This window comes from Vanellus vanellus (genome assembly GCF_965231255.1).
Source record: "Vanellus vanellus genome assembly, chromosome: 4".
Lineage (NCBI taxonomy): Eukaryota > Metazoa > Chordata > Aves > Charadriiformes > Charadriidae > Vanellus > Vanellus vanellus.
In genome coordinates this window covers 13,550,559-13,578,558 of record NC_138909.1, presented here as the reverse complement: position 1 = coordinate 13,578,558, position 28,000 = coordinate 13,550,559, and the positions used below count along the sequence as shown (strand labels likewise).

At 38.5% G+C, this 28,000-nt stretch overlaps 1 protein-coding gene across 1 annotated transcript; it reads left to right on the top strand.

The window, feature by feature from the left end:
- CLGN (calmegin) lies at positions 1 to 27,778 on the top strand (the record flags this gene model as incomplete). The annotated part of the gene is made up of 15 exons (XM_082482225.1): positions 1 to 162; positions 1,057 to 1,127; positions 6,438 to 6,496; positions 9,562 to 9,703; positions 10,500 to 10,581; positions 13,330 to 13,522; positions 15,395 to 15,584; positions 16,250 to 16,363; positions 17,007 to 17,163; positions 18,132 to 18,347; positions 20,664 to 20,783; positions 20,965 to 21,109; positions 22,351 to 22,428; positions 25,642 to 25,751; positions 27,456 to 27,778. 15 exons carry the CDS (start codon positions 1 to 3, stop codon positions 27,534 to 27,536), a joined length of 1,920 nt encoding a protein of 639 aa, XP_082338351.1. The 3' UTR covers positions 27,537 to 27,778.
- Positions 27,779 to 28,000: the final 222 nt, after the last annotated feature.

Sequence of the window (28,000 nt, the reverse complement as noted above, 5' to 3'; positions counted from 1 at the left end):
ATGCACTTCCAGTGGGACTGGCTGTGCTTGGGTGTCCTGATAATTAACTCAGTGACTGCAGAAATTGAAAATGAAGAAACTCTGGATGCAGATGTTGAAGTGGAAGATTTTGACAAGCAGTCTCAAGAAGCTGAGGTTGACAGAGATAAATCTTCCTTAGAGGTAAGATTATAGAAGTCTTTAGTTAAAGCTAGTAGTTATAACTAGTAGAGCAATTGGTGGACATATGCATTTAAAAAAAGAGGAAGTTGACAGCTGTATGGGTGTCAAACCCACCAGTGAGTTTTTCAGTTGCTCTGTGACATGTAGGATAAGCTTTATGAATGATTCTGCTATGCCAAAGTGTAAAATCAGGTCTCCTACCTGTAGTGGATAGTCATGACGGAAGTTTTGCTACTCTGTGCATCAGTCTACATACAAACCCTTTTGTTGTAAGTCCTAACGTGCCATTTCTAGAGAAGAAAGCAGAAAACATCTTGGTCTTACTGAGATTTTGACTTTAGAGCAGTTTCTTGATTTCATCAGTCACAGCTGCCTTTTGAGGCTGTCTTTATTCCCAGAAAATCTTTTTGCGTTTGTGATGCTGTACTTCATAATAGAGGTGGGCAATGCTCATAGATTGTTTTTTCAGCTTTTTCTTCTTACTGCCAAGTAGATAGGAACTGTAACATGCCAAGTAGATAGGAACACAGAAGAATGGAAAACATGTATAGAAAGAAGTAGGGAGGAAGCAGAGAGTTGGTGCAAGTTCAATACATTTCCTGGGTTTTTGTTTCACATAAGACGTGTAGCAGTACTTTAGTTATGAGCTTTGAACACAGGAAGCAGTTTTTAAAATTCACAGATGTGAAATTGCTCACTGTTGGAGGGATGTGCTCAGATTGTAGAAATGATGGGCGTGGGGGAGTGGGGAGAGCTGGTTTATGCTGCTAGATATTTCTAATGAACAAAATCTTGTCATCTGTCTGTCTGGACTACTTCTTGGAGGTATGATAGTGTATTTCAAATGAAAAATTGTAATTTGTGTTAGAGGGTGTATCTGTACGTGTCTTCTAGGTTGTGTACCAGACTCCAAAGCCAACTGGGGAAGTATATTTTACAGAAACCTTTGATGGAGTATTGGCTGGGTAAGTTTATGCCTTAAAATTATAAACTTTTACTTTCAGCAGTTTAACTTGTCGTGGCAGGACTTATTCTGTATTCATTTTTCTGCTAGTATCTTTATAAAAATTAATTTTTACAGGGGCTAGAATTGGGAAGGCTGGTAATGCTTGCTCCAAATACATCGTAATGTTAAGCTGGACAGTTAACACTTCAGATATGTTGCTATTTTTTGTGTTTTAAGGAAGTTCTTAATAAACTCTGGGTTTATGGGCGTCAAGAAAAATAATATAATTTAAAGATTTAGCCAGTTGAGTTTAACTAGCTGCAAGGTGAAGTGCATGGCCATTACGTTGCAGTAGCAAACTCTTTCTTCCTCTTCATGTGCACTTAAGGTATGTGTAAGAAGGCAGCGCCTTCAGCATTATAGATAAAACCTCTATTGGGGAAGACCTTTTTTTTTTTTTTTAGCAGATTTTTATTGATTTCTTGTATCGCTTCCCACACTCAATAAGAATTAGTTATTTATGAGACTGCTAAAGTGTTCCCGGGTAGTTTGACCTTACTGCATTGAGATTTTTAGAAAAATCTTCAGGTTTATCTCAACAATTCCTAAGCCAGAAATCTTTGTCTTGTCTGTATCTTGTAAGTTTTCTTGCAACAGTATGGCGATGTAAGGTGTAACCGCTACTGGGTGACTTGTGTTGCTCAATGAAAAGCTGTGTATTGTGAGCTATAGTCAGTTGCCACCAATGCACTGTCAATAAGAGTGAATATAATATATTACTTTCTATTTCTGGAATAGACTTACTTTTAGTTGGAAAACAACTTGGTTTTCATTCTTCTTCCTAGCTCAGATATAAAGGATGTAGAATACCAAGGAAAACAAATGAGTACCATGTAAACGTGGTCTGTCTGATCACTGACTTTTCTTTTTTGGATCAAGCCAGGTTAGCATACTGTCACTGGCTCAAGATAAGTAAGCGTGCATCCAGGTAGAATCTGTGAATGCAGCAGGGATCTCTTTAGTAAGAGCTGGTGTGATGAGTTGTTAGGCTACTTTCTTGCTTTGAGAAAAGCTTTTAAAATATGAAGCTAAGTCTGGTTTTTAATGACAAATCAGGTCTTGGTATATTTTTTCCTGTACATTTTGAACAAAATGCTGTTGAACAAAAGAGCTATCTCTTGATTTGTGAAGGATTATGAAAAAAGGTATTTTCATATGTTACTAAAATTGATGGAACAAAATGTAACTCCCCTGAAAAGCCAGACAGAGAGGTGAAAGGAGATGTAATATGATATGTTCGTTATGGTAGAATTTAAAGCTGCTTAAATTTTTTTTTATTTCCTGTGAGAGGACTGAGATCCAACTACTGTAGGAGTGCGGTTATACCATCATAAGACATGTATGTCTGTTGAGGATGCATAATTTAAACTGTAAACAAAATAACATGGTGGCAGGCACCAGTAACTTTTGTGAGATTGAATCTTACTCCCTTTTTCTGATTGTTTCTGAAACGTGCTCTTCTGTAGAGTTACAGGGAACTTCAGGCCACTGAACATTAGTCTGTCATTACTCGCATTATGTTCTTTCATGTTTTCTTATTTTTGTTACGTATTTAGACCAAATGTAGAAGGAAAATAAGTTAACAAGCTCCACTCTTGAGTGTATCGCTTGTCTTAACATTTAGAAGTGACATATCATTAAGAAGTGCAATACAAAAGCAGTAACAATGATGACAGGAAAAATGATAAAGAGGTGATAATGGCTGTTTAAAAATAAAAAGCAAAAAATACAAAACACAACTGAAAACCTTGATTAACAAATGCAAAAACGTCACTGGGGTGCTTGAATGATATTCATCCCCATTTCTAGCTTTGTGAGATCTGATCAAAGATTAGTTTGTCTTCCTATTAAATCCGATATTCAAAGTTTTAGCTACAATGCTTGGGATCTTTTTGATCTAGCTGTATATAATTTACATACGAATAACAAGTGTGGAACTAAGATGTGTGAGACAGTAAGCAGCATGTTGCCTTTCTTCCCTAAAAGTGGAGAAAAGGGTACTAGAAAAATTGAAATTGACTAGGTAAATCACCAGAATAGAGTTGCTTTTTTGAGAATGGACCTTAAAAATCTTGTGTGTGACATGCAGAGATGTTATTTCCTCAGTGGTCTTTCTCCTTGTAAATGAAGGATCTAGTTTGCCATTTGTACCATGAAGCTCTTCCAGCATCTCTGTTAACAGTGAACAAATCTGGCTGAAATTCAAGCAGAAAAGATAAGGTATTCATCCCTGAAATACTCCATGCAGAGGATTGTTCAGAATGAACGAAAATAGTTCTTTACAGAATTAATTGTGAGAATGTAGTATTGTAGTTGATACAATGAAGAGTTCAGTGACCCTGTTGGCTTAAGATATTCCTGTGCATGGCTCAGGATAGAACCACTGTACAACCAGATGAGGGTGGACTGCCCTTTTTGTCCTTTTTTTTTTTTTCCTCCCTCAAATGAACACTTTGTCTGTAGTGTATGTGCATATCTTTTTGGTAACCTCAGTTTGATAAGCTGAGTTTGCCTTGTTCATATAGTATCAAGGAGATCAGGAGCTTGATGGCCTGTTGGGATCCCCTATATGCAATACGCTTTGTTCGGTGCATGATTGCATTTGTCATTTGGACACTTGTACCTCTTCCCTTTGTCATCTGCTATCCACGTGTACTGTTGCTGTCAGAGAGTGTTAAGGTTTCTTTGGGTGATTTTTTTTTTCTTTTCTTTATCATATTGAAGGTTTTACACTTGACCCTTACCATTTTCCATGTATCTTTGACATTATATGCTTATGTAATATTCTAACATTCTGCCAAACTCAGGTTGTATATAAAACTGAAGTTTATTCAGAATAGAGGAAGGCGTGCGGCAGGCTGACCACCCTTGACTTTGGGAGAGCTGACTTTGGCCTCTTGAAAAATCTGCTTGGTATGGTGCCATGGGATGAAGTGCTGGAGGGAAGGGGGGTCCAAGAAAGTTGGTTAATATTCAAGGACTATGTCCTCCAAGCTCAGGACCGATGCATCCCTACAAAGAGGAAGGCAGGCAGAAAAGCCAGGAGGCCTGCATGGATGAACAAGGAGCTCCTGGACATGACCAAAAGGAAAAAGGAGGCCTATAGGGAGTGGAAACAGAGGCAGGTAGCCTGGGAGGTATGCAGAGGAATTGTTCAAGCAGCCAGGGATCGGGTTAGACAAGCTAAAGCCCAGATAGAATTAAATCTGGCCAGGGACATAAGGCAAACAAAAAATCCTTCTTTAAGTATGTCAGCGAGAAAAGAAAGACTAGGGAAACTGTGGGCCCTTTCTGGAAGGAAACGTGAGAACTGGTTACCCGGGTCAGAGACAGAGCTGGGGTACTCGATGACTTTTTTGCCACAGTCTTCACTGGCGAGGACTGCAGCCACGCTGCCCATGACACAGAATGCAAAGGAGAGGTTTGGGAAAATGGACAACTGCCCACTGTAGGTGAATATCAAGTGCGAGACCACCTGAGGAATCTGAAGGTGCGCAAGTCCATGGGACCTGATGAGATAAATCCGCATGTCCTGAGGGAACTAGCAGATGAGGTCGCTAAGCCACTAGCCATCATATTTGAGAAGTTGTGGTGGTCTGGCGAGGTTCCTGCCAACTGGAAAAGGGGAAATATAACCCCTATTTTCAAAAAGGGAAACGAGGAAGACCCAGGGAACTACAGGCCAGTCAGTCTCACCTCTGTGCCTGGCAAGATCATGGAGCAGATCCTCCTGGAAACTCTGCTGAGGCACGTAGAAAACAAGGAGGTGATTGGTGACAGCCAGCATGGCTTCACCAAGGGCAAGTCATGCCTGACAAATTTGGTGGCCTTCTACCAAGGGGTTACAGCAGCAGTGGAGAAGGAAAGACCAACTGATGTCATCTACTTGGACTTGTGCAAAGTGTTTGACACTGTCCCACACGATATCCTGGTCTCTAAATTGAAGAGATGTGGATTCGACAAGTGGGCCACCTGGTGGATAAAGAACTGGCTGGAAGGTCGCACTCAAAGAGTTGCAGTCAACGGCTTGATGTCCAAGTGGAGACCAGTGACGAGTGGCGTTCCTCAGGGGTCAGTACTGCGGCCTGTACTGTTCAACATCTTTGTCGGCGACGTGGACAGTGGGGTCGAGTGCACCCTCAGCAAGTTTGCCGCTGATACCAAGCTGTTTGGCGAGGCAGACACGCTGGAGGGGAGGGATGCCATCCAGAGGGACTGGGACAGGTGGGCCCAAGCCAACCTCATGCAGTTCAACAAGGCCAAATGCAAGGTCATACATCTGGGTCGGGGCAATCCCAAGCACAAATAAAGGCTCGGTGGGGAATGGCTGGAGAGCAGCCCTGAGGAGAAGGACCTATAGGTGCTGATTGATGAGAAGCTCAACATGAGCCAGCAGTGTGTGATCGCAGCCCAGAAGGCCAACTGTATCCTGGGCTGCATCAAAATAAGCGTGGCCAGCAGGTCAAAGGAGGTGATTCTGCCCCTCTACTCCACTCTTGTGAGACCCCACCTGGAGTACTGCATCCAGCTCTGGAGTCCCCAACATAAGAAGGACATGGACCCGCTGGAGCGCATCCAGAGGAGAGCCCCGAGGATGATCTGAGGGCTGGAGCACATCTCCTATGAGGAGAGGCTGAAAGAGTTGGGGCTGTTCAGCCTGGAGAAGAGAAGGCTCCAGGGACATCTTATTGTGGCCTTCCAGTACCTAAAGGGGGCCTACAGGAGAGCTGGGGAAGGACTTTTTACTCGGGCACATAGCGATAGGACGAGGGGGAATGGCTTTAAACTGGAAGAGGGCAGGTTCAGATTAAGCATTAGGAAGAAGTTTTTCACTGTGAGGGTGGTGAGGCACTGGCACAGGTTGCCCAGAGAAGCTGTGGATGCCCCATCCCTGGCGGTGTTCAAGGCCAGGCTGGACGTGGCCTTGGGCAACCTGGTCTAGTGGGAGGTGTCCCTGCCTATGGCAGGGGGGTTGGAACTCGATGATCTTCAAGGTCCTTTCCAACCTAAACCATTCTATGATATTTGAATAACTTTAAGGTTGTAATTGTATTTTCATTTGCATTCTTTAGGGAGTATTTTGAAATCCTGTATTAGACTAACCTATTTTAATTTTTATTTTATGTTCTTTGAACTACACAAAGTTCCATGACTGTCAAAGTCATTGTCATAGGTTCACAGCCGAGAAGCAAAAGCTGGTTTTCCTCTGGTTGTTAAATAATACAGCTTTGCACAGATAGTTAAATGACTAGTGCACTTCTTGTTTTAGGTGGGTGTTGTCTAAAACCAAGAAAGAAGACACGGATGATAACATTGCTAAATATGATGGTAAGCAGTTTTAATGTTTACTTCCACTCTATAGTTTCTGATGTTCTGTTGCTCTTTGAGAAATGGCTACCCCTTCCACTTAACTGAACTTTGAAAACCTAGATGACATAGGTCAAAAATTTCTTAGTTTGTATTATGACTGTTAACCTGAAACTAAGGTGTGAAATGTTGCTCATTGGGTTACTTAGCGTGAAGATTTTTTTTTTTTGTCATCCCAATAATCTTTTGCAATGAATGATACTAGAATACCCTCTGGCATCTGAATATTCAGTGTTGATTGCTTATTGAATAGTGCTTCTTGAGAACTACCTTGTCTGCGGTTGTGTCAGAAAGATTTACCACTTCAATTTCAGTTGTTAAACGTGTTTCTAAAGCCGCGTGTTGCTGCATCTGCTGATGAATCTACTGACCCATGGATTGATCTCCCAGTCTAGCCTCTGAAACAAAAAAGCTAAACTGAATGATGAGTTTCTTTAAAATACTTTTTCAGATTTTCTGTGCTTGAATGTAGGGATCTCCAGTGGTTCTTGTACAGTTTATTCTTCAGTATTCTAAAAAAGAATTTGGAAAGTAATAATGGAAAAGTTGTTTTGATGGTTTTCATCATTGGGGTTTGCACTTGACTTATAAGTTCCTAGGCTAGAATTGCAATTTTAAATTGTTGACGGATGTGTGATCTGAGGCAATAATTTTGTAACCTGAATTTATTTCATTCAAGAGAAAGCGGGGAGAATAGAAAATGTTTATTCTGCAAAAGAAAAGTATTTGCTACTGCTCTTATGTCAAATTAAATCAATTAATGTTAACAGAAAGTGGTAAGCGAATGTAACCGGTGTGCAAAACAGTACAGAACAGATGGTGTTAGGTTTAGCAGTTACCAGAAATAACTGGTAAAAGTAAAGAAGTTGCAGAGGAGATATCCATACAGATGAGAAGCTGAGAACCGATGTGTCTCTTGATTACTTGGCCTCGTATTAGGTAGAAATTGTCTCTAATGTCAAAACAGTCATATTTGCCTAAAGTCACCCAGACAATTCAACATTAATCAAGTGAAAAAGACTTTTTTGAATTATTTTCCAATTTAATTTTTTTTTTTTTTGTCGTCTTGTTTTGCCTGGCCTTATTGCTTGTTCTTAGTTTCCAGGAAGGAACGCTATTGAAGAGGAGGGAATTTTCCTCCCTCCTGTTTGGCAGGCTAGAAGAAACTAGGGATTTGTTGTTGACATACATGTCTGCCCTTTCTTAATGACCTTTCACAAATCGCAGTTCAGTTGAATAAAAGTAAATAGCTCTTTCGCTTGGATTTCACATGAAATGTGAATGAATGATTACATTCACTTGAATGATTATGAATCTTCTCTAAAACACATGCTGAAGAACTCATTATGTTTTCTTCCTTTTGTTTACATTGACACGGGTTTTTTCAAGATTACAGTGAATTTTTAAGAGTAGTCTTTTGTGCCGTGTTCATTTCTGGGGGAAAAAAAAAATAAATCAGTGAGTCTTGTGCTGCTAATCTCTGAGAAAATTTAACTGCCTTTTTAGAAATCTTGTTCTTTGGGTATTGCCTGCATGTGTAATCAACTCTGTTTTTCCCAAACTTGGAGAATTTATAATTATATAATCTTTAAAAGCTGTAGGTTTGTTTGTTTGTCTTAAGATCAAATCTGATAATTCTTGTAAAGACTTCGGGAGGGGCGGGGGGAAGGTTCATCTCCCATGTGATTCCATTTGACCCGAAAGATTCTTGTTCTATCTAAGCAGGAGGGGAAGGAAGAACCATGCAGGTATCTATCTTACACAGTGCCTTGTGACTAATGCTTTTTCTGTGATAATGGTAGGAACAAATCTAAAGTCTGGAGGAATATTTTACGTTCTTCTAGGCACTGTGGGATACCACAATCTAAAGATACAGATCTACAATATTAAAGTTTTCTTGTAGATTTTTGTAAATCGGAGAAGAGCAAGGAATAATGTGTACTTTACCCGTGTGCTATCTTTCAAATATTGAAAGATAGCATTATCTTAATTGGCTAGAATTAATACCTTTTTGGTGAAATGCAGGAGTGGGCTTTTTTGTGTAGATCTATGCGTACCCAAAGTGTAGGCATCTCTCTAACTATCTGCCAATTTCTTACAGCTGAATTAGATTTTTACAATAAAACTCATTAAATATGAACCAGAGCTTTGAAACTGTCTCCATATTAGCAATACAAGCATTAGGCTTGAATAAAATGACATATCTAAAATGTATTGATTCTTTCATACAATATTGCGATAAAACAGAAATCCGGTGGATAGTGCACAAACCTGCAGCATATATGACTAAACTTAATTAAATTTTGTGATGTAAAAAGATTTTTTGTTAAATGTATATGTTTTCCTATTCAATTTCATTGGTTTAGGGTGGGTTACAGTAAGGATTGGGTTCTCTTCCACTTTAGAGTCTGTGGCTGTCTTTTTTCTTTTTAGTTGGAAAATTCTGTTTTACACATAATTTTCTTTCTTTTAGTTATAACAGTTATGCAACTGAGGTTTTCTACTGCTGTAGAAACAGCTACTTGGGGAAAGAAAAAATAAAAAGCTTGTCACTTCTTGTTGTTACAACTACTTGCACTCTTTTTCCCTAAGGTTTCGTTCCTTCTTGCTGACTGAGCCAGAACACTGGGTTAGGTGGATCATTATTTTATCATCTAACTGTGGAGCTGGAATTCCAGTGGTTTCTAATTATTGAAAAGTGCTGGTTAAAACATTGTCACTTATTTGATAGAAAGATGTGAGCAGCTAATTTGCATGCCATGAATTATTATAACTTTTTTTTGTATTTAAGTGCTGTAGAGCAGTTAGTTTGGGGAAGTGTAAGTTGGACTTGAGTCATGTTTTGCATCTACAGTAGTGACTTGGATGATTATTGTTTATCTTCTTTGACATCAGGTGTCAAGATTTCTTCCCTACTTTGGCAACTAGTCTTTATTTGCTGTTAACTCTTTGCTTTTAACAAGGCTATGATTTCTTTTCTTCAGCATACGTTCGTTTCAAAGGCTCTGTGTGTGTGTGTGTTTTAGGAAGATGGGAAGTAGAAGAGCTGAAAGAAAACACAGTGCCTGGAGACAGAGGATTAGTGTTAAAATCGGTGGCAAAGCATCATGCTATATCAGCTATGCTAACAAAGGCATTTATTTTCGATAATAAACCTTTGATTGTTCAGTAAGTAATCCCTTAAATATAAAATCTAATATTTATTATTATTCCAATATTTAAGTCAGGACAGTAATGTGAATCCCTGTAGAAAATACTGACTTCCATATAGCATTGACCTATCGTATCCAGAGCTATCAACACTATAAGTATGAATGATCTAGTAATCAAGTAAGATTGTAGTACAAATGTTAAGAAGTGATATTTAAAATCTTTTGAAATATTTTTGAACAGAAATCTAGTATTTTACAAGATTGCTGAAAAAGCTAATGAATTTTCAGTCTTACTCTAAAGATCTAAATCATATGTAGTTTTAAGTACAGTGTTTTTCCACTTGCAGAATAATTCTGTGTAGCTCCATAAAAGCAACTTGAATCTGGAACGCATTATAGCGCTATCAGTGATGATCAGCGCTATGGCAGTATGACTACTTCTTTCTGATAATCAGCCTTGCTTTGTTGTACTTGCAGACATATCCAGATAACTCCTTTGGCTAAATTCAGTCTGTCATATAGGCAGTTTCAAAGATGGCACAATCTTTCCAGAACTCTTGTCCATTTCTACTTCACTTTGATGTTTGCGTGTTAGTGGATACTACTAGCAATTACTACCATGGTGTTTTTTGACTTACATCACTGCTGCATTAGCTTGTGTGGAAATTAAAATCTCTTGGTCATGTAGAAGTGTTTTGACAGGAGTGACTAATACAGAGGCTTAATGTAGTCATCATTAGAACTGCAGATTAGAAGGTAATTTGTATTTGTCTGATACTTGGAATGTATTTTTTAACTTGCTCTTTGTCCAGATACGAAGTGAATTTTCAAGAAGGTATTGACTGTGGTGGTGCGTATATTAAACTTCTCTCCAGTAGTGACGACTTGAATCTGGTATGTCCTCTTACTTGACAATTTATATCAGTTGTTCGTTTGAGGAATGCATAATTGTTCTTGTGAAATGTCAATAAGAAATTAATTCCTAACGCATCCTAAATTCTTAAAAGCTTCCCGAATGTTTAAGTAGAAGACTGGGCAAGATAATACACATATAATTAATTACATATACACAAAACCTTTGGAATTGTGCATTTTGTACTGGTGGAGTATTTGATAACGTTATTCTTGTTATAATTTCCATTTCTTTTAATGAAACTTATAGGTAGTCTAAAGCTTCAGGTAAGCTATTAAGATCTATATTAACACAATAAATCTCGAAATGTGTATTTCAGAAGGTTAGAGTGAACAGTTTGTTGTGATTAACATACTCCTCTTAGTTCTGCATGAGTGATGTCTTATGTCCAGGACAAAGGACTTCTGTATCGGTTTAGTCTGACTTTCTGCAATAATAGAAGCCATAGAATCTCAACTTGTAATTCGTGGAATTTTTTTTTGTTGTTTTTTTACGACATGGTATCTTAGAAAGGGCTGTGACTTAGATTTAGAAACTGAAAGTGTTGGAGAGTCTCTGTTCCCAGGAAAAGGTCTGAATGATTAGGTGTGAAAAATTAATAAGTGCCTTAGTATGTTGGACCATTTTGTAGATTGTTTCTCAGTATGTTGATGTGAACTTGCCTGCCCTTTCCAAACTTGTCTGCAAAACTCTTTATTACTATGCCAACGCAATCGGGTATTTCTCATCTGAAATGCTGCCTGTTCTAGCCAAGTCTCATTTCTGGCACATGATCTGGTTGTTTATGCTTTTAATATATCTGCCACCACACTGGCTTGTAGATATAAGCTGTCTAGCCTGTGATGGAGGATATTTTAGCAACTGTTTTTTTTTTGTTGTTTTTTTTTTTTTTTTTACGTTCAGAACTGGCAGTGAATTGCGGCCTAGGAGCTTGTGCAATGCAAATGTTGTGTTGATAGAGATGGCTGATGAGTACAACAGTTGCTGCAGCTGCTTGTGTGGGAGCTGGTGCTTTTGCTCCTTTGCAGCAGTTGGAGAACAGGGTTATGCATTTGGACAGTCTTAGAATGGGCCATTGTGGATTCAGAAATGTTACATCATGAACTAGGAGGGACTTGCACTGACTCAGCAGTACAAACATGAAGTGGTAAGGTTACTTCCAATCCTGAAGCATGTTGCTGTGGCCACTTAAAGGCTGATTACTCTAACTGCTACAAGCCTGTGGCTAATCGGTGGTGTTGAGCGCACATTCAGTAGTATAGTGACAGACTTTTGCGAGGCAATTGCAGTTACTACCTACTATAGAATTTGTTGGGTTTGAGATGCGTCAGGCTATATCATTTGCTCACCAAGATTTGGTAAGCTAAAAAGGCAAGCTCATGGAAAAAACAGTAGGGAACAGTCTAGAAAAAAAAAAAACAAACTTGTAACAGGAAAGTGGGCAGAACTCATCCTTCCCTCTCTGGGTAAGATTTTTCATCTGTGCTTTTATCACTGAGGTGTCTGTGCCTGCTGCTGCTCCCTTGACTTTCAAGTACTGAGGAGCACAGCAGTGAAGTGTGGTGCCCTGTGTATGTGCAAAATGAAGAGGAGATTGGTCAGAACAGGCTCAAGACACTGCTTGACCTGACCCGCAAAGCAGCGGTCAGGAAGAGCCACTTAACAGTGGGACTCTTCATGAGATGTAAAGGATAATATGTACCTTTGAAAGAGTAGGAGATAGCGACACATGTAAGCAGTTGCTTGTAAGCATTTCTAAGATGTATTAATGCGAGCTTTAGTGCAACTTCCTAGGGCTGTTCTTTTTTCCTAAAGTTTATATGCCGGTGCGTGTTTTATGCTCAAGTAACTTGAGTACTAATAGATAAGCATTAAAAATACAGACCGCAGGAGAGCGAGTAGCGGCATGGCATCTTTCATAATGGAAAGATGTGTAAACTGTAAGATGTGTAACTGAAAAGGTTAACCTTTTAAGGAAGGTGTGAGACCGAGATATTCAGCTCAATTACACATGAAACTGTAATTCTCCAGTATCTGTTGTCCTACTAGAAGATAAAGCAGAAGACAGCAAATGCCAAGTCTGCCTGTTTATGGCCTGGCTCACAATTCATCCTGTACTGTTGATGAGGTAACTTAAACCAGTCAATGTTCTCTCTTCCTTGTTTTTTTAACTTTATGATTGGACATGTCTCAGTGCTGTATATTAATATGTATATGGTTTCTGCTATTAGAATAGTCAGTTAATTACTGTTAATTCTTAGCAGAGACATTTTCCTAAGACTTTAAAAGCAGTCAAACTTAAAATACATGCACTTCTGTAGTTTTACTTTGCATTCAAAAAATTAAGATACAGACTCATTTCAAACAATCCATTTATGTCAGAATATATCTTTCAAGAAGAAAACTTCTTGGAATAGAGCATTCTTCTTTCTTTAAGCAATTGTTTAAGAACATAAGGCAGCATGTTACTGCCTATTCCAAATACAAAAATCATATAAATAGCTGAAAAATATTGACATTCCTAAACAGCTTACTGCAACATACTTTGAGGGAGAGTAACTCAAGAGAACTGTTCAATTCCTTTTATGATTTACCCTACCAGTTTGCAGCACACCTTTTTAGAAAAAGGTAACTGTGCTGTATGCCACAGCATCAAGGAAAAAGAAGTACTGGAAATGACTTCATGAAATGTACGGTATAACACATGCTCAGCTTTCTTGCTTCTACAGGAATACTTTTTTGACAAAACACCTTATACTATTATGTTTGGACCAGATAAATGTGGAGAAGATTACAAACTACACTTTATCTTCAGACATAAGAATCCTAAAACTGGAGAATATGATGAAAAACATGCAAAACGTCCTGATGTAGACCTAAAAAAATTCTACTTGGACAAGAAGACGCATCTATATACTCTTGGTATTGTTTAATTCTTATAAGTTTAAATTAGAAAGGAGAGATTAAAAATGTGTTTCTGTCCACTGAAGCTTTGTATTGGAGTTTGCTTTTTTTGTTTGTAATAGTCTGTTAAATCCGAGGGATGGTTGCTTAATGATTTGGGCTTAAATGATTTAATTACTGAGCTTAATTGCAGGATGTAAGTGGCTTTGAAATGCTGCTGTTTAATATTCAATTACAGGAAAAAACATATCAGCCCTGGCCAGCCTTTAGCATGGAGAATTCACTAATACTTTCGGTACTTATGATAAAACTTTCTTTTGTTAAGAAAGACATTAAAAACCCTACAATAGTCCGATATTCTAGGAAGGTGTCAGAGTTCACAGGAATTCAGTTAAATCTGCAGCATGCCGCACACAACTTTCCTCCACGTGTTGAGTTCTCACTAACATCTGCATCTGCAGCAGTGTGTGTGAACAGATGTTACCGCACTCTCTGAAGATAAATGAATATGGGCTGCTTTTAATTCATGTGACATCTCTTTCCATACCAGTGAATAGTAGCAGAGATGAAAGTTTAGTTTCTTAGTTCTTTTTCCCCCTTTTTCTAATTTCTGGGGAAGAATAAATAATCAGAGAAGAACGGGCTAATCTGTGGCATGCTGCAAATCCAGCAAAATTGACTGCACTTTTGAACTTCCATTGAATAATAATGGAAGGCGCATTCGACAGCTGTGCTATGGGCAAACTTACTGGTCTTTAAAGGAAATTACAGTAGTGTGCCATAGCAAACTTTCACTTTTAGATAGTAGGAATAAGTGAAACAAAATGCTGTTCTTGTGATAAAGGAATGCATGTGTTCCTGTATTTGATCTGTTCATTAGAAATTATGATTAAAGATACTTAAACTTGTATTGCATTTATTCTATTTATAATTGTTCTAATAGACTCCATAGAGCTGTGTGATTCTAATGCATTATGTGGCTGACGAGTTTAAAAATCAGTTATTTGTATTGTATCTAAAGTGATACAGGTGTTTAATTTTGGCATTTATGGATATTTTAACACTGTTGAAAACTTAGGTTGCAAGAGCTTCATTAGGTATTATCAAACTGTCAGGGTAAGACTTAGTCTGGTTTTTCTCACCCACTTTTATAAAGCTGTCATAGTATTTACTTTGAATTTAATAATCTTTGTTGTGTTGAATGGGCTTTTGGATATACTCATTAAGCGCTTACAGATGTGCTCACTGGTTATTAGAAATGGATCTGGATACAACGTCTGTCACCGAGTCTGACACTGCTCTGTTCTGTGACCCTGGCTTCTCAGTTACTCACGCTTGCTAAAATACTTAAACATTTGAAGATAACTTTCTGTAGTCGCGGTCTAGTATTTGAGGGAAAAGGCTGTCAGATTTGAATCAGAGAAAATATTGCTTTGATCTTTCAGCTGTGTTACTGACACAGCTCTTGTGTTTCTGTGCCTTCCGGTGTGAAATTGTAACTTGGTAGCAGAGATGCCATTTGGGGCGGAGGTTTGTCTTTCATTATCTGTATTTTCAACTAAATAAAGCAGAATTCTGGCCAAGTGGCAGGTTTTGGGGGGGCGCGGGGGGAGGAATCTTAGAAAGTGCTTGGATGTGTTTCAGCAATTGAATTTGCTAGAGGTTTCATTTTTGGGGGGCTGATATGGGTCATACATCCCCACAGTAGCAACTTCAATGTTTTGTGTCCAGATCCAGTACCTGGGTGGGGAGTCTGTCTCCTGCTCTGCTCGTGAGGATCCTGTTTGCTGTTATTTGTCTAAGTCTGTGCTTATTACATAGATTTCGGTTAAAGATATTTGTAAAATTAATGTTTCCTTTATTTCTTTAACACAAATTTCTTGAATTTAGTGCTGAAACCAGATGATACATTTGAAATGTTAATTGACCAATCGGTTGTCAGTAAAGGAAGTCTTCTTGAGGACATGGTTCCTCCAGTAAACCCTCCCAAAGAAATAGAGGATCCTAGTGAGAAGAAGCCTGATGATTGGGATGAGAGACCAAAAATACCTGATCCAAATGCTGTTAAACCAGATGACTGGTAAGGAGAACATCTGTATCTGTATGATACCTTTTACATGCAGGTTATTCATTTGAAAGATTTGACTGGTTTTATTTTGGTTTTTTGCTAATGACAATAGTTTCACTATTTGTTTCACTATGTTTCACTTTCCAATGTGTTTCGCTACTAAAGGCACGAAAGTTTGTAAACCTAATTGAGGTGGGTTCAAGGATCTGGTCATCTTCTAGGAAAGAAATAATTGTGCTTGTTGCTGATTTGTACCTTCTGTGATTGCAATCAATAACTAAGATTAACCTGAAAGATTAGGAAGAAGGGTTTTGGTGTTTGGTTTTTTTTTCCCACCATATAGTGTTAATTTATATTCAATGATTTCTGCTTCCTTCTGTGTGAACTACTGTTCATGTGGCAGCTCAGGAAGAGGAGGGAAAAACTTAATGGTAAGACCTGACTGACACTTGCCAGTTGATGGCAGCAATTTCTGGGCTAAGTAGTACTTTGAAACAATGTAAATATAATTCAGATATTTATAAACAGCTAATAGAATGTCTGATTCTCATGATTAGCATGTCTAATTGTGTTGTACCTTTGAAAACCATTCCTTTCGTGGCAGTTACAGTCTTCTGAGCAAAACACTGGTTCTATGTCAGGCTGCTGTATTTTCTAACATAAGTCTGTGATTGAAGGGATGAAGATGAGCCTTCTAAAATAGAAGATCCTGATGCTGTTAAGCCTGAGGGATGGCTTGATGATGAACCGCAGTACGTTCCAGACCCTGATGCAAAAAAACCAAAGGACTGGTAAGAACTCTGTCAATAAGCGCAGGTTGTTAACGTGTCTGGTAGATAAGCTGGCCTGTTCTCTGGAGCAAATTAGGAGTTGTGGATCAGAAGTCAATCCAAATCTCATTGTCTTTTGAGGTAGTAAGTTGGAACGTGTAAGGTACAGCCAAAATACTAGTTGTTTTTGGGGGGTTGCTTTTAGAAAAACATGAACATGTCAATTGCCTTTTGTTTTCTGAAGGTATTAAAAAAAACCAAAACAAACAAACAAAAAAAAAACAACACCACAACAGAACGTGAAGGACCCCTTTGAAAGAATTTGCTACAATGTTAAACCATGAAACAGTTTAAGTCCATAACTTGAAATCATCATATAATAGTCTTAAAGGGATCTCTTGAGCATCTTGTGGAGAGGTGTTTCAAGCTGTCTGCAGATGCAGGAGTATAATTGCATTCAGTCATGCTGTGGTTGTTATGAACATCTGTAGCACTCCTTAAAAAAAAAAAAAAGTGTGTATACTTTTGGGTGAAGTTTTGTGAGCAGCTCAAAACTGTGAGGTTGTTACAGCAAAACGTGCATGGACGGTAACTTCAGACTGACCGATAGTGTTCAGACTGGTCTAATCTCAGATCAGTTATTTGTAACTTTCTTTTTCTGTAGGGATGAGGAAATGGATGGGGAGTGGGAAGCCCCTCAGATCCCTAATCCCAAGTGTGAGACTGCACCAGGTTGTGGACACTGGATGCGTCCCATGAAGAATAACCCAAAATATAAAGGAAAGTGGAAAGCACCTATGATAGATAATCCTAACTATCAGGTAATAGTAATATTGTAGATGTTAAAAGGTACAGAGTTCAACAGAGTGGGCAAGTCACAGTAGTATATTTATTTAGGCTTTTTTACAGTATATTTATATCTTAGAATGAGTCTGAGTACCCTCACTAAACACTTTGAGCTTTTTTGTATTTAATTTGCCTTTTTTTTTTTTTTTCTTTAAGTATACTGGAAAATAGAAAGGCTTCCTGTATTAAAACAATTTCTCTGTTAAAAGTTGCTTTTGCAACAATTTGCACTTGTACTTATTTAATACGCCCTGTAGAATTGTATTCTGAATTATGTTATCATTTGATGAAATATTTCTTTTTTGTTGGGGTTTTAAGTGTGGGTCTTTTAAATGAACAATTTTTTCTACATACATATAGACACACACACAGTGGAAGGGACCATGCGGATCACAGGATCCAGTTCCCCTGCAGTCTTAGGCCACCAGACAATAGATGCTTATCTCAGAAGATTCCAGCACTGGCCACAAAATATTGACCAGTGCCCTTACAAAAATGTAAATGCTATATTGATGAACAAAAGCCAAAACTGAATATTTATATAAGGAGAGACTAGCGGAAGAAGTAATACCAATGTCTTATTTTCCTGCAGTATTAGGAAATTTGTTTCCTATACTAAGTCTAGGAAGTTTACAAAGACTGTGCTTGGAATCACCAGTACCAGGAAGAACAGGGATACTTTGTACAGTCAGTTGTTATTGTAACCCTGTATGGACAACAGAAATAATTTTAAGAGGTCTGCCCTAAGCCAAAAAACTGAGACCCATCTGGCAAAATCCTATAGGCTATTTCCAGATCTGGTTTTATATAGGTTAAACCCTACTGCTTGTCTTTAAATAATGCACTTAAAATAGTCGGGAAGTTCTAATTATTTTAAAATTTGTTTCACAGTTTGTTTTTTAGTGAGGTGTAGGTAATGTGATTCCCTTTTTTTCCTTAAAAGGGAATCTGGAGCCCTCGGAAAATACCAAACCCAGACTATTTTGAAGATCTTCACCCGTTCAAGATGACCACTGTCAGTGCGATTGGTTTAGAGCTCTGGTCTATGACATCTGATATCTACTTCGATAACTTCATTATATGTTCAGAAAAAGAAGTAGCAGATCGTTGGGCAGCAGATGGCTGGGGCTTGAAGAAACTAGTGGCAAGTGCTAATGAGGTACAAACTTTACTATGTTCTCGATAGCCAAAAGTAGTGAGGAAGATGTGCTGCTGAAAGAATTTGCTGTCAGTGCTGACAGAATATTAATTTGTCTGCAATAAATAATCTTGCTGAGTAACTATGATAGGCTTTTTCTCGTAGTTCTAGTTTTACCTTTCCCAGATCAATAACCTCTTGAAATTAAAAGGGTACAACATTTTACTTAAACACCTAGTGAGAAATTGGCTTCATTATAGTTAGTCGTCTGCTGTTCACAGTGATAATAGAAATTCAGTACCTGTCAGGAAATGGAAGCCGAGTTACTTACACTCAAAGACCACCTTTTTTTTTTTTTTCTTTTCTTTTTGCTTGGGGCTAAGTCCATTATATATGTTCTTTAGATGTTTCCCTCCCACAAGGAAAGGATAAGCAGTCATGTGTTTTTCCTGTTTAATAATTTTAGGCCTTTGGCTGCTTAGACATATGTTATGCAGCTCTGAAAATAGTGCACGCATGTTTACGGAGCTGCACCTGTTCTTCTGTTTCTACCTGTGCATCCACATTTTGTTTGTATACTGCACTTGGCCAGCTGCCACGGTTTTTTCTAGTTCTGTTTCCTATGCTGTAGGATGAACTTGCCCTGACGTACGGGATTGTGAGCCCCTCTAGTGGCTGCCTTTACTGAGGACAGTTTCTTTCTAATAGTCCTATATTTGCTTTTGTGTGGCAAGTGCAGGCCTGCAGTTGTGGGAAAGAAACGATGGGTTGGTGGCAAATTCGGCCAGTTCCTGACAGCTGCTGTTTGTCCCAGGATGAGCAAGTAGCAACAGCATGTCTCCCCATGCAATTAGGAAAGCCGCCACCTTCTACAACCTTGCCCTTTTCTGAAATGCTTGGGTTTGTTTGGACCTGCATCTGTACCTGTACACACAATAGCAAATATTCCCTTGAGTCCCCTCACTGCACTGTTCCCCTGAAAATTCTCACCTTAGTTGCTGATGTACCGTTTCCAGAGGTCTGACTGGGTGAGCCAGTTGCCTACATACCTCTACTGTGTAAGTCAGAACTGGGCTAGAAAGACAATTTACTCCCTGAATAATTGCCTGTCAAAGAAGAGAACATGGTAGTACAGATGGAGCAAAACACTGCTTTTCAGGAGGTTGGCTGTTGCTCTGAGGTTCTTGAGGAGCTCTGAGGAGCTTTCAGCTGAGCTAGCACAGCATGGGGAAAAAATGTAGTAGCTGAGAAGGTGTCCTGGTTTGACGTAGAACAAAACCAATTTTCTTTTCAGTAATTTTACTGTTCAGTTAAGTCTCTTCTAACTGACCGTACTCTCTGAAATCAGCGGTATGTTTTTCAGACAATGTCTGCTTCTGGCAGTGATAAGGTCTGATGTTTATAGTTAATACTAAGGAATGATATGCAGAGAGGCTCTTATACTTGTTACTGTAACAACCAAGGCCAGCTAACTTTGTTATTTGCCAAGTTGGAAGGTCAGAAGTGGAAGAGTGTAAAGGGGTTGCACCTGCGGGAAGAAGTGGACAGGACGAGCGAACCCAAACTTGACTAGCAGGGTATTCCATCCCATCTGCATCATGCTCAGTGTAAAAGCTGAGGGATCAAAGGGTCAGCCTTTTTTCTTCAATGGCCGGAGTCCGAGGAGAACTCTCTCTATTCCTTTGATCCTGACCCCTGTGTTCCCGAATGCAGTTCTTGAATTCGGTTCCCATCTGCTGCTGAGTCCAGTCCTTGTGCTGGCTGGTGACGTGATTGTCATCCTGGGAGCTCGATATTGGTTTTGTATAATTTGCATACACTTCATTTTTTTTCTTATTAATAGTATTATCTTTTTTTTTTTTTGTTACTATTTCATTAAAGTTGGCTTAGGTTGGTGGTGTGTTGTTTTTTTTTTTTCTTAAACCCATAAGTCTCTGCCTTATCCTCTCTACCTTCCCCTTCTGGGAGGGGAGAGGGTTGAAGTAAACATCTGTCATTTGTTTAGTGCCCAGACTAAATCTCAACAGAAGGGTTGTAAAATGTGAGGCTGCCAAGACTCCAGATGTTACTTTACAGAATTGAGTATTGGCCAGTCTAGTATGTTTGGAGTACCAGGCTTGTTCCTTCTTACTTAGCCCCTGCAGTCTGTCAAGTTTTTACTCTGCTAGTATTGAAATCCAATGTTGTTTTAATCATTAAAAAGTAAAGGTAAAGAAGGGGTTTCTTTGGGCAACACAAAGCTTAAAATATATACAGTACACTTTTTAAACTTAATGATATGTTGATAAGGATGTAAATGCAAAATCTTTTTTTTTTTTTTAATTGTTTTTAATACAGCCCGGTATGTTTAGTCAACTGGTGACTGCTGCAGAAGATCACCCATGGCTCTGGGTTCTTTACGTCTTGACGTTAGCTCTCCCTGTTGGTCTAGGTGTGTTGTTCTGCTGGCCAGCGAAGGTTAGAGAAATTTCCTATACTTTTATTTGGTTTTATTCTTAATGCTTTATTTGAAAACTCTTAGCATCTGTGCAACAATAGGCACTTTTATTGCGTGATTGATATTACTTAGCTTACAGTGGCTGTTGTGTTTAATTCTTAATTTGAGTTTAAATGTAAATTGATTTTTAATTTGTTGCAGAAAACAGACGAAGATATTGACTTCAAAAAACCTGATATATCTAAGCCAATTACGAAGGGAGAACTAAAACAAGAGAGAGAGGAGTTAGAAGATGATGAAATAGAATTAGAAGAAGAAAAAGAAAATGAAGATACTGCTGAAGATGGTAAGATGAGCAAGCCAGCTTGCAGTTTGATTAAATATAAAGACATAAATAGGACTAGTTCATGGATTACATTGCCAATAATTACAACCAGTTATCTTAGAATATGCAAAACCTGCCTTGCTCTGAGTCATCTTTTTCTCTTTGACAACCTCCAGCACGTGGCATTCCATGGCTAATAGCTCTTTGATGAATACAAGCAGAAAGTAAGACTCTCCTCGCTATTTTTCACTTTCATGTTTCACTTTCAAGAAATTAATGTGCTTCCAACAGTCCTTTTTATGCTTGTAGACAGTGATGCATATTTTCTGCCTTCTAAAGGCTTCATGTATTGAACACATTTGAATGGTTCAGATATATCTACCTAAAGTGATTAAAATCAGGTTGTCGTCTTTAAAATGTATCTTTAAACCAGCTTTAAGTCTTTCTGCTTACTCCTCTGTGGGAGGGTTGTACCTTGAACTATTCTGTTGGTCACTGATTTTAGTAACTCTTGTTAAAGCCTGAAAATACGGTAGACTTGACAAAATGCTGAAGCCTGCTGCTGCTTTTGTGTCGCTTTCTAGCAAAGCGTTGCATACCTGCACAGGGCTGTCCTGCTGCCCCGAGGGAGGAATCAATGATTTAGTAGGTTGAGCTCTACTTTGGCATCCAAGGACAAAATCATCTTGTGTTACTGTATCAAAGATAACTGGTACTATTCAACTATGGCTGTCATGTTCTGTTAGCATTTCCCTTAGTCTATGGTAATGAATAAAAAGCAAATCACCTAACTTACAGTGCATTATCTTGACTTCCACAAGAAAATCCTTAGCCTCGGACTTTGGCAAGATTCTGCCTCTTACTTCACTCGTCCTCAGTAGGAACAAAGAAAGTGAAAAGTGACTGGCATGGAGAGTTAGAAACCTAGCAGACATTCATGGGGTGCTTTTTGTTTTTTTTTCTTAGCACTGACATTAGTTTGTATTACTGACTGAAACTTTGGGTTTTGTCTGTCTCTGCACTGTTCCAAGGTTTTCAAGTAAATTCTAGGCTTCAGAGGGAAGGATTACACTTTGCTGTCCTATGACTTCCTGGTTTTTCTCTCTTTAAGAATTGTTTGGCTTTCCTTAGCTTCCTGCCACCTCTTACACTTGCAGGTTGAAATCTTCCCTGTTTCTTCTTATCATTCTTTTGCATCTTTGTATCTGAAAGTGTTAGGGAAGTTGTCTTCTGCCTCCCTCTGCTGATTCTTTTTGCTATAGAGATAAGAGAAATGGAGGAGACAAAAATAGAGCTTATAAAGGATACAAAGAAGATGGGAAGGGAGGCTGCTCTTTCAGGTACTGGGAAAAGGAAGTAATTTAGGCCACGACTTGAAAATGGTCTCTCCTTTCTGTGTTTTACCCTCTGTTTCTTTGTCGGTGGTAGAACATCAAGCTGGTGGATGTCAGTTTTCATCAGATACAGATGTGAATTTGCTCTGAGATTTCTCAGTGTGGTATCTGTAGTCATAAATATTTTCTAATAGTCTCTTTGGATCTTAATAATTTTTACAATTCCTTTCTAGTCATTTTCTGCTTCTTTGTTTTCTGGAGTTGAAGGTAACGGGGTTTGAGCTGTGGAATACTGAATGACTTTGAGATCCACATTTTATCATGGGGCAGTTAAAAAAAGAAAGAGGAAAAGAAAAAGTGTGGTGCAATAGCAAATTTCAGAAACACTTGTAGATTTCTTTGGCTCCAGTGAGAATGAGTTGCTGGAAGAGTGCTGCTTGGAGGGCATTGTCCATGGGATTTAGTGTTTGATTTTGTTCTGTGTTACTTTTTGTGGAGTTGGTAAATGATGATGTGTTCTTGACTTGTCCACTCATCTGCTTTGTCTCCTTGCTTTCCTTGCCCTCAAGAAAATATTCCAGGAAGTAAAAGAATGTTGCCAAGAAATGGAATTTCAGGGGCACAGTCAGAACCTTGTTTGTGAAGCTATAAATTTATTTATATGAAATAATGCTTAAATTTATATTAGCCTAAATTAAAATTAATAATTTTAAATAACATAGTTTTTCAGCTCTGGCCTTTACTACTTCTGATGTCTGAAGATTTTTGGTTTGTTTTGTTTTTTCCTCTCTATTAAAATTTTTACTTTTGGGATTTGAATAATTTAAAATTTCTAATCTCTTCATTAGAAGAGCTTTGCTGAGCTCTTCTGTTAATGGCTTGTTTTTAGAACAGAAATTTTTGTCTACGTCTATCTTAAACTATGGTTTCCATTTTTTTGGTCATATTTCTCCTTTTGATAACAATAGTAGAGATATTATTGTAGACATTTATCAGGTATATTTTCAGGTGGGAAAACGAATTTCTTTGAACTTCACTAATTATTACGAACTGTTTGGCTCAATTTATAGCTATACTGCAGGCGAAGTGTTTTGGTACTCCTACAGAAGTCTCAAATATTTTAATAAATTTGGGTTTTCTAGATTTTTGTCAGCAAGACTCAGGAGAGTCACATCTTATATGTGACTGCCATATGAATTTATATGGTTACTTTTGTTTCAGTTTCACCAAGCTGAAACAGTAAGAATTGGGGGTTGGGGGTAGGTGTTGGCTTTTTGTTGGGGTTTGGTTTGTTTGTTTGTTTTTTTTAACACTGAAATAGTGCTTATAACATGTAGGCATGACCTGACAAGGATAGAATTGAGCACTGCTTCATTATGGCTTTTAACTGAGCCGCTGGCAGCCGCAGTTGTAGAATGCCATCTTAGATCCTTTCTATGAGATTTAGATATGATTTCTTGATATTAAGTATTGCCAAGCATACTCAATTTCTAGAAATTCTCACTTCAGGACCTCAGTTTGAAGTAAAGAAAGAGACTTGCCAAGCCCTAGTAACTTTTCTTGGACTAATGCTGTGGTTGCTGAGGTTTAGCTCTCATAAGGAGCTGTTGTGGTTTAACCCCAGCGGGCAACTAGGACCACGCAGCTGCTCGCTCAGTCCCTGTCCCTGGTGGGATGGGGGAGAGAATCAAAAGAGTAAAAGTGGGAAAAACTCGTGGGTTGAAGTAAAGACAGTTTATTAAAGTAAAGCAAAAGCGGCACACGCAAGGAAGACAAAGCAAGGAATTCATTTACTGCTTCCCATCAGCAGTCAGGTGTTTGGCCATCTCCAGGAAAGCAGGGCACCATCATGCATAATGGTTACTTGGGAAGACCAAACACCATAACTCTGAACATCTGCCCCCTTCCTCCTTCTTCCCATAGCTTCATATACTGATCATGATGCCATATGGTATGGAATATCCCTTAGGTCAGTTGGGGACAGCTGTCCCGGCTGCGTCTCCTGCCAAATTCTTGTTCGCTCCCATCCTGCTCACTGATGAGGTGGTGTGAGGAGCAGAAAAGGCCTTGAGAGCTTAGCAACAACTGAAAACACCAGTGCGCTATCAACACCATTCTTATCCCAAATACAAAACATAGCACTATACCAGCTGCTGATGGGAAAGTCAACTCTATCCCAGCTGAACCATGACCTAAAATGCAGGCATGGGAGTGCCAGTTTGTAAATACTGAAGCCCAGAGTGGAAATCTAAACAGCTGGGTGCCTGGCCTCCTTCATAAAATATGCAGAATATAGAGAGTTGGTTACCCTAGAAGGGCAACCTATGCGCTGATCAGAGCGCAGCCTAGAATTCACAATACTTGGTGCACGCACCGCTCTTTAGTGCGGTGATGTAGCTTCAGTAAGAAAGTAGAAACCGCCTTTGTGTTGCTTAGCCTATAGTTTGTCCAGGGAATTCTGGACAGTTCAAAGGTATTTTATTTTTTTTATTTCTCTCTTCTCTTTCTACTTTTTTCCTCTCCAGTCCCGGACAGGTCAAAGGTCTGACACCAGGTCTCATAGAAAGCTTACTGATTTTTGTTAATAGTTTTATCCTAGGGTAGTGGAAGCTGGACATACTTCAAGTGAGCCAAGGGGAGTACAATGGTTTTCTGACTAGTTTCTTCGTTGCGATAATGCATGAGAAAGGGGTAAGCACTGAGCTGCTTATCCCTCAACCAAAACAGTATGCCAGAATAATTCCCTGTTGAAAAGGGGAGTTCCCTTAGCATGTAGGCGTCCCCCATGATGGATCACTGATAAGTGCAATATTGTACTTTGACTAAATTGTGACTTGGATAGTAGATTTGGGATACCTGAGTTGCCCTATTTTGGACTCTGATTTCAAAACTAATATAATACTTGGATTTATGGACTTCCCTAAAGGAAACCGACTTAAGGTTGTCATTTTAGTCAGTCGCTTTTGAACTTTTTGAAGTTTGAAGAGAGTATGTGCTTTTGTGAAAAGAAGCTAGGCTGAAACTTAAAATTGGTTATTAAATCCAACAGTGCTCAACTTCTACTAATTCATAAGTATTTTACTCTCTCACAGAGATTTTTTGGTTTTATGGGTTACTGTAAACAAGCAGCTCATCCTGAGACTGAAATTGGCTTCTTTACCTTACTAGTACATTTTTAATATAGCTCTGTTTACAAAGTAAAATTAGTTTCTTTTACAGAAGATGAGGGTGAAGGTGGTGAAGATATTGATGATGAAGAAGAAAATGAAGTTGCAGATGAAAGTCAAGGAGAAGGTGATAAGTCCAATAAATCTGGTTCAGAAGATGAGGTAAGATTGGGTTTTTTCCCCTATTTTCTCCTTGCCCTTGTCCAACATCACACTTCTAACTAACCCCGGTTACCTACAACAAGAATTTTTCTTCAGTTGAGCCATAAAACAAATCACGAAGTGAGGATGTGTTTTATTAGAGCATTTAAGGTGTCAAACTCAGTATAGGTTTGTGAAACATGTCTCTTCCTATGTAATTTGGCTAGGAGGTAATTTTTGTTGTAAAATACAGGTATAGTTTACAAATTATCATACAGGTCTCTAAACATGAAATGTTTTTTTCAGGAGTATAGTTTTTAACAGGTTATTAAATGAATTGCAAGTCTTGAAAATTTGGATGGTGCAGTAGATGTCAATCTTTTTTCATTGTGCTACTTAATTGATGGAACATGTGCTTCTAACTGAATAGCTTTTCAGTAAGACCTAGAAAAACCTTAAGATTTCAGTTATCTTTTTTTTTTATTCCAAAATAAGGTTTAAAGCAAAATGACCATACTGGTTTTGAATTCAGTACCTGCAGTTTCATTTTTCTTGTGCAGATTAATCCAGTCACCAGATAATCTATAAAATGTTTTTCAGAAAATAACATTGTAGAATGGAATTTGTGTGTGCTTTTCTTGCTCATCAACTACTCGTTATCCTTTCATTTAGAAACTCTGGTATGTCTGAAACACTTTAGATCCACCCACAGTATTCCCGTTGGTTCTCTTGTGCTTGTCACTCCCTAAATGAGTCCCTTCCCAGATTAGGGGAGTTGTTTAATGTAGTGTTAACTCATTGTCATATAAAACTCCTCTAGGAAACTGTGCCTTGCATGAGGCTGCGTTGTTACAGCTCTGAAATTCTTCATTAATTACCCCTTATTCAGTACTTCCTCTTCTTCCTGTAAGAATTTTTTTTTTCCTCATACATTTACCTAGAAATGCAGTATCTGTTGAACCCTATTAAGATGTATATGACTCTGTGAATGTAATAACAATATCTGAATGTGTGTATGCCATTACACAGTATCACAGTGAGGTTATGGCTTGTTCTTCTCTGGGTATTTCCAGGGTGTACAAGTTTCTGTCGTGAGTTAGCTAGTGACCTACTTGGGAGATGGCATGCACACCATGTTCTCACTCAGGTTGTGCCGCGTTCTGTGAGCTGTTCCTTCTGAATGAGGTTCTTGCCATTAGGTGATGCTGAAAGTGAGGAAGTAATGCATTGTCTGAGAAATGGAGTTCATGTTGGAAGGGCTCCGCATGTGCCCCTAAGCTAATAGCTTTTAAACTTGAGAACACCACCTCTGATTTAAGAACAGTCTGTTCTATTTGTAGCTCTCCAAAGGTGGCAGTTAGAATGTTTTACATGCTTCTTGCTTAAGAAGTGGAATTAGCATAAGATGCACTTTAAGGAAGTTGCTGAATTCTTTAGAAGTCACCACTTTTAAGACAGTGAGTTATGGGCAAAACCAAATTTCTGACATCAGTTTAGATGTACTGTTCTCTTTCTTCTGAATATAGAAAGGAGAAGTTGTCTACCCACTTTATTTATCGTTACATTAGTATTGTGGGAAAAAAAGTCCTATCACTTAACCGTTGCATTTAGCGATAATATGATTGGGGGGAATCAGGAGAAGGAGTAAAGTAACATGCCAGCTTCAATAATTAAATTAAAACTGGTTTAAAATTTTAATGCTGAATTATTTTTTATCTTTTTCAGATGAAAGAAGCTGATGAAAGCACAGGTTCTGGAGACAGTGCAGTGAAATCAGTGCGCAAAAGAAGAGTACGAAAGGACTGAGTTTGAGCTAGTATTTGTAGGTCTAGATAATAACTCTTGGTATGCCACTTCAGTGGGCCTGACAGCATGCAAGTTCCTGAGATTTGAAGGAAAATGGGGAACGTGTTGCTCCTTTAACCTCCTATTTTAATTCTCTAACCTTTTAACCTTCCCAGACTTCCTTGATTCCCTTTTTTAAGGAGAAATACTATCTGTGAGGAGTTAGCTGATGTTCTGAATTTGGAACAAAAGTGAAATTACAAGTTGGCCAACTGATTTTTAAGGTGAGGATTCTTATGATTTGAAGATTCTTAGAAATTAGTATTAGTTGGAGATAAACTTACTCTACATATTTTTAAAAAAACATGAATAAATTATAATAATTTTGCAGCTCTAGCTGCAAAAGTTTACAATTTTCAGCTAAAAGAGGATGATAGTATAGATGTAGCATCTATAGCAGCTCATATTGCTATGAGAAGGTATTT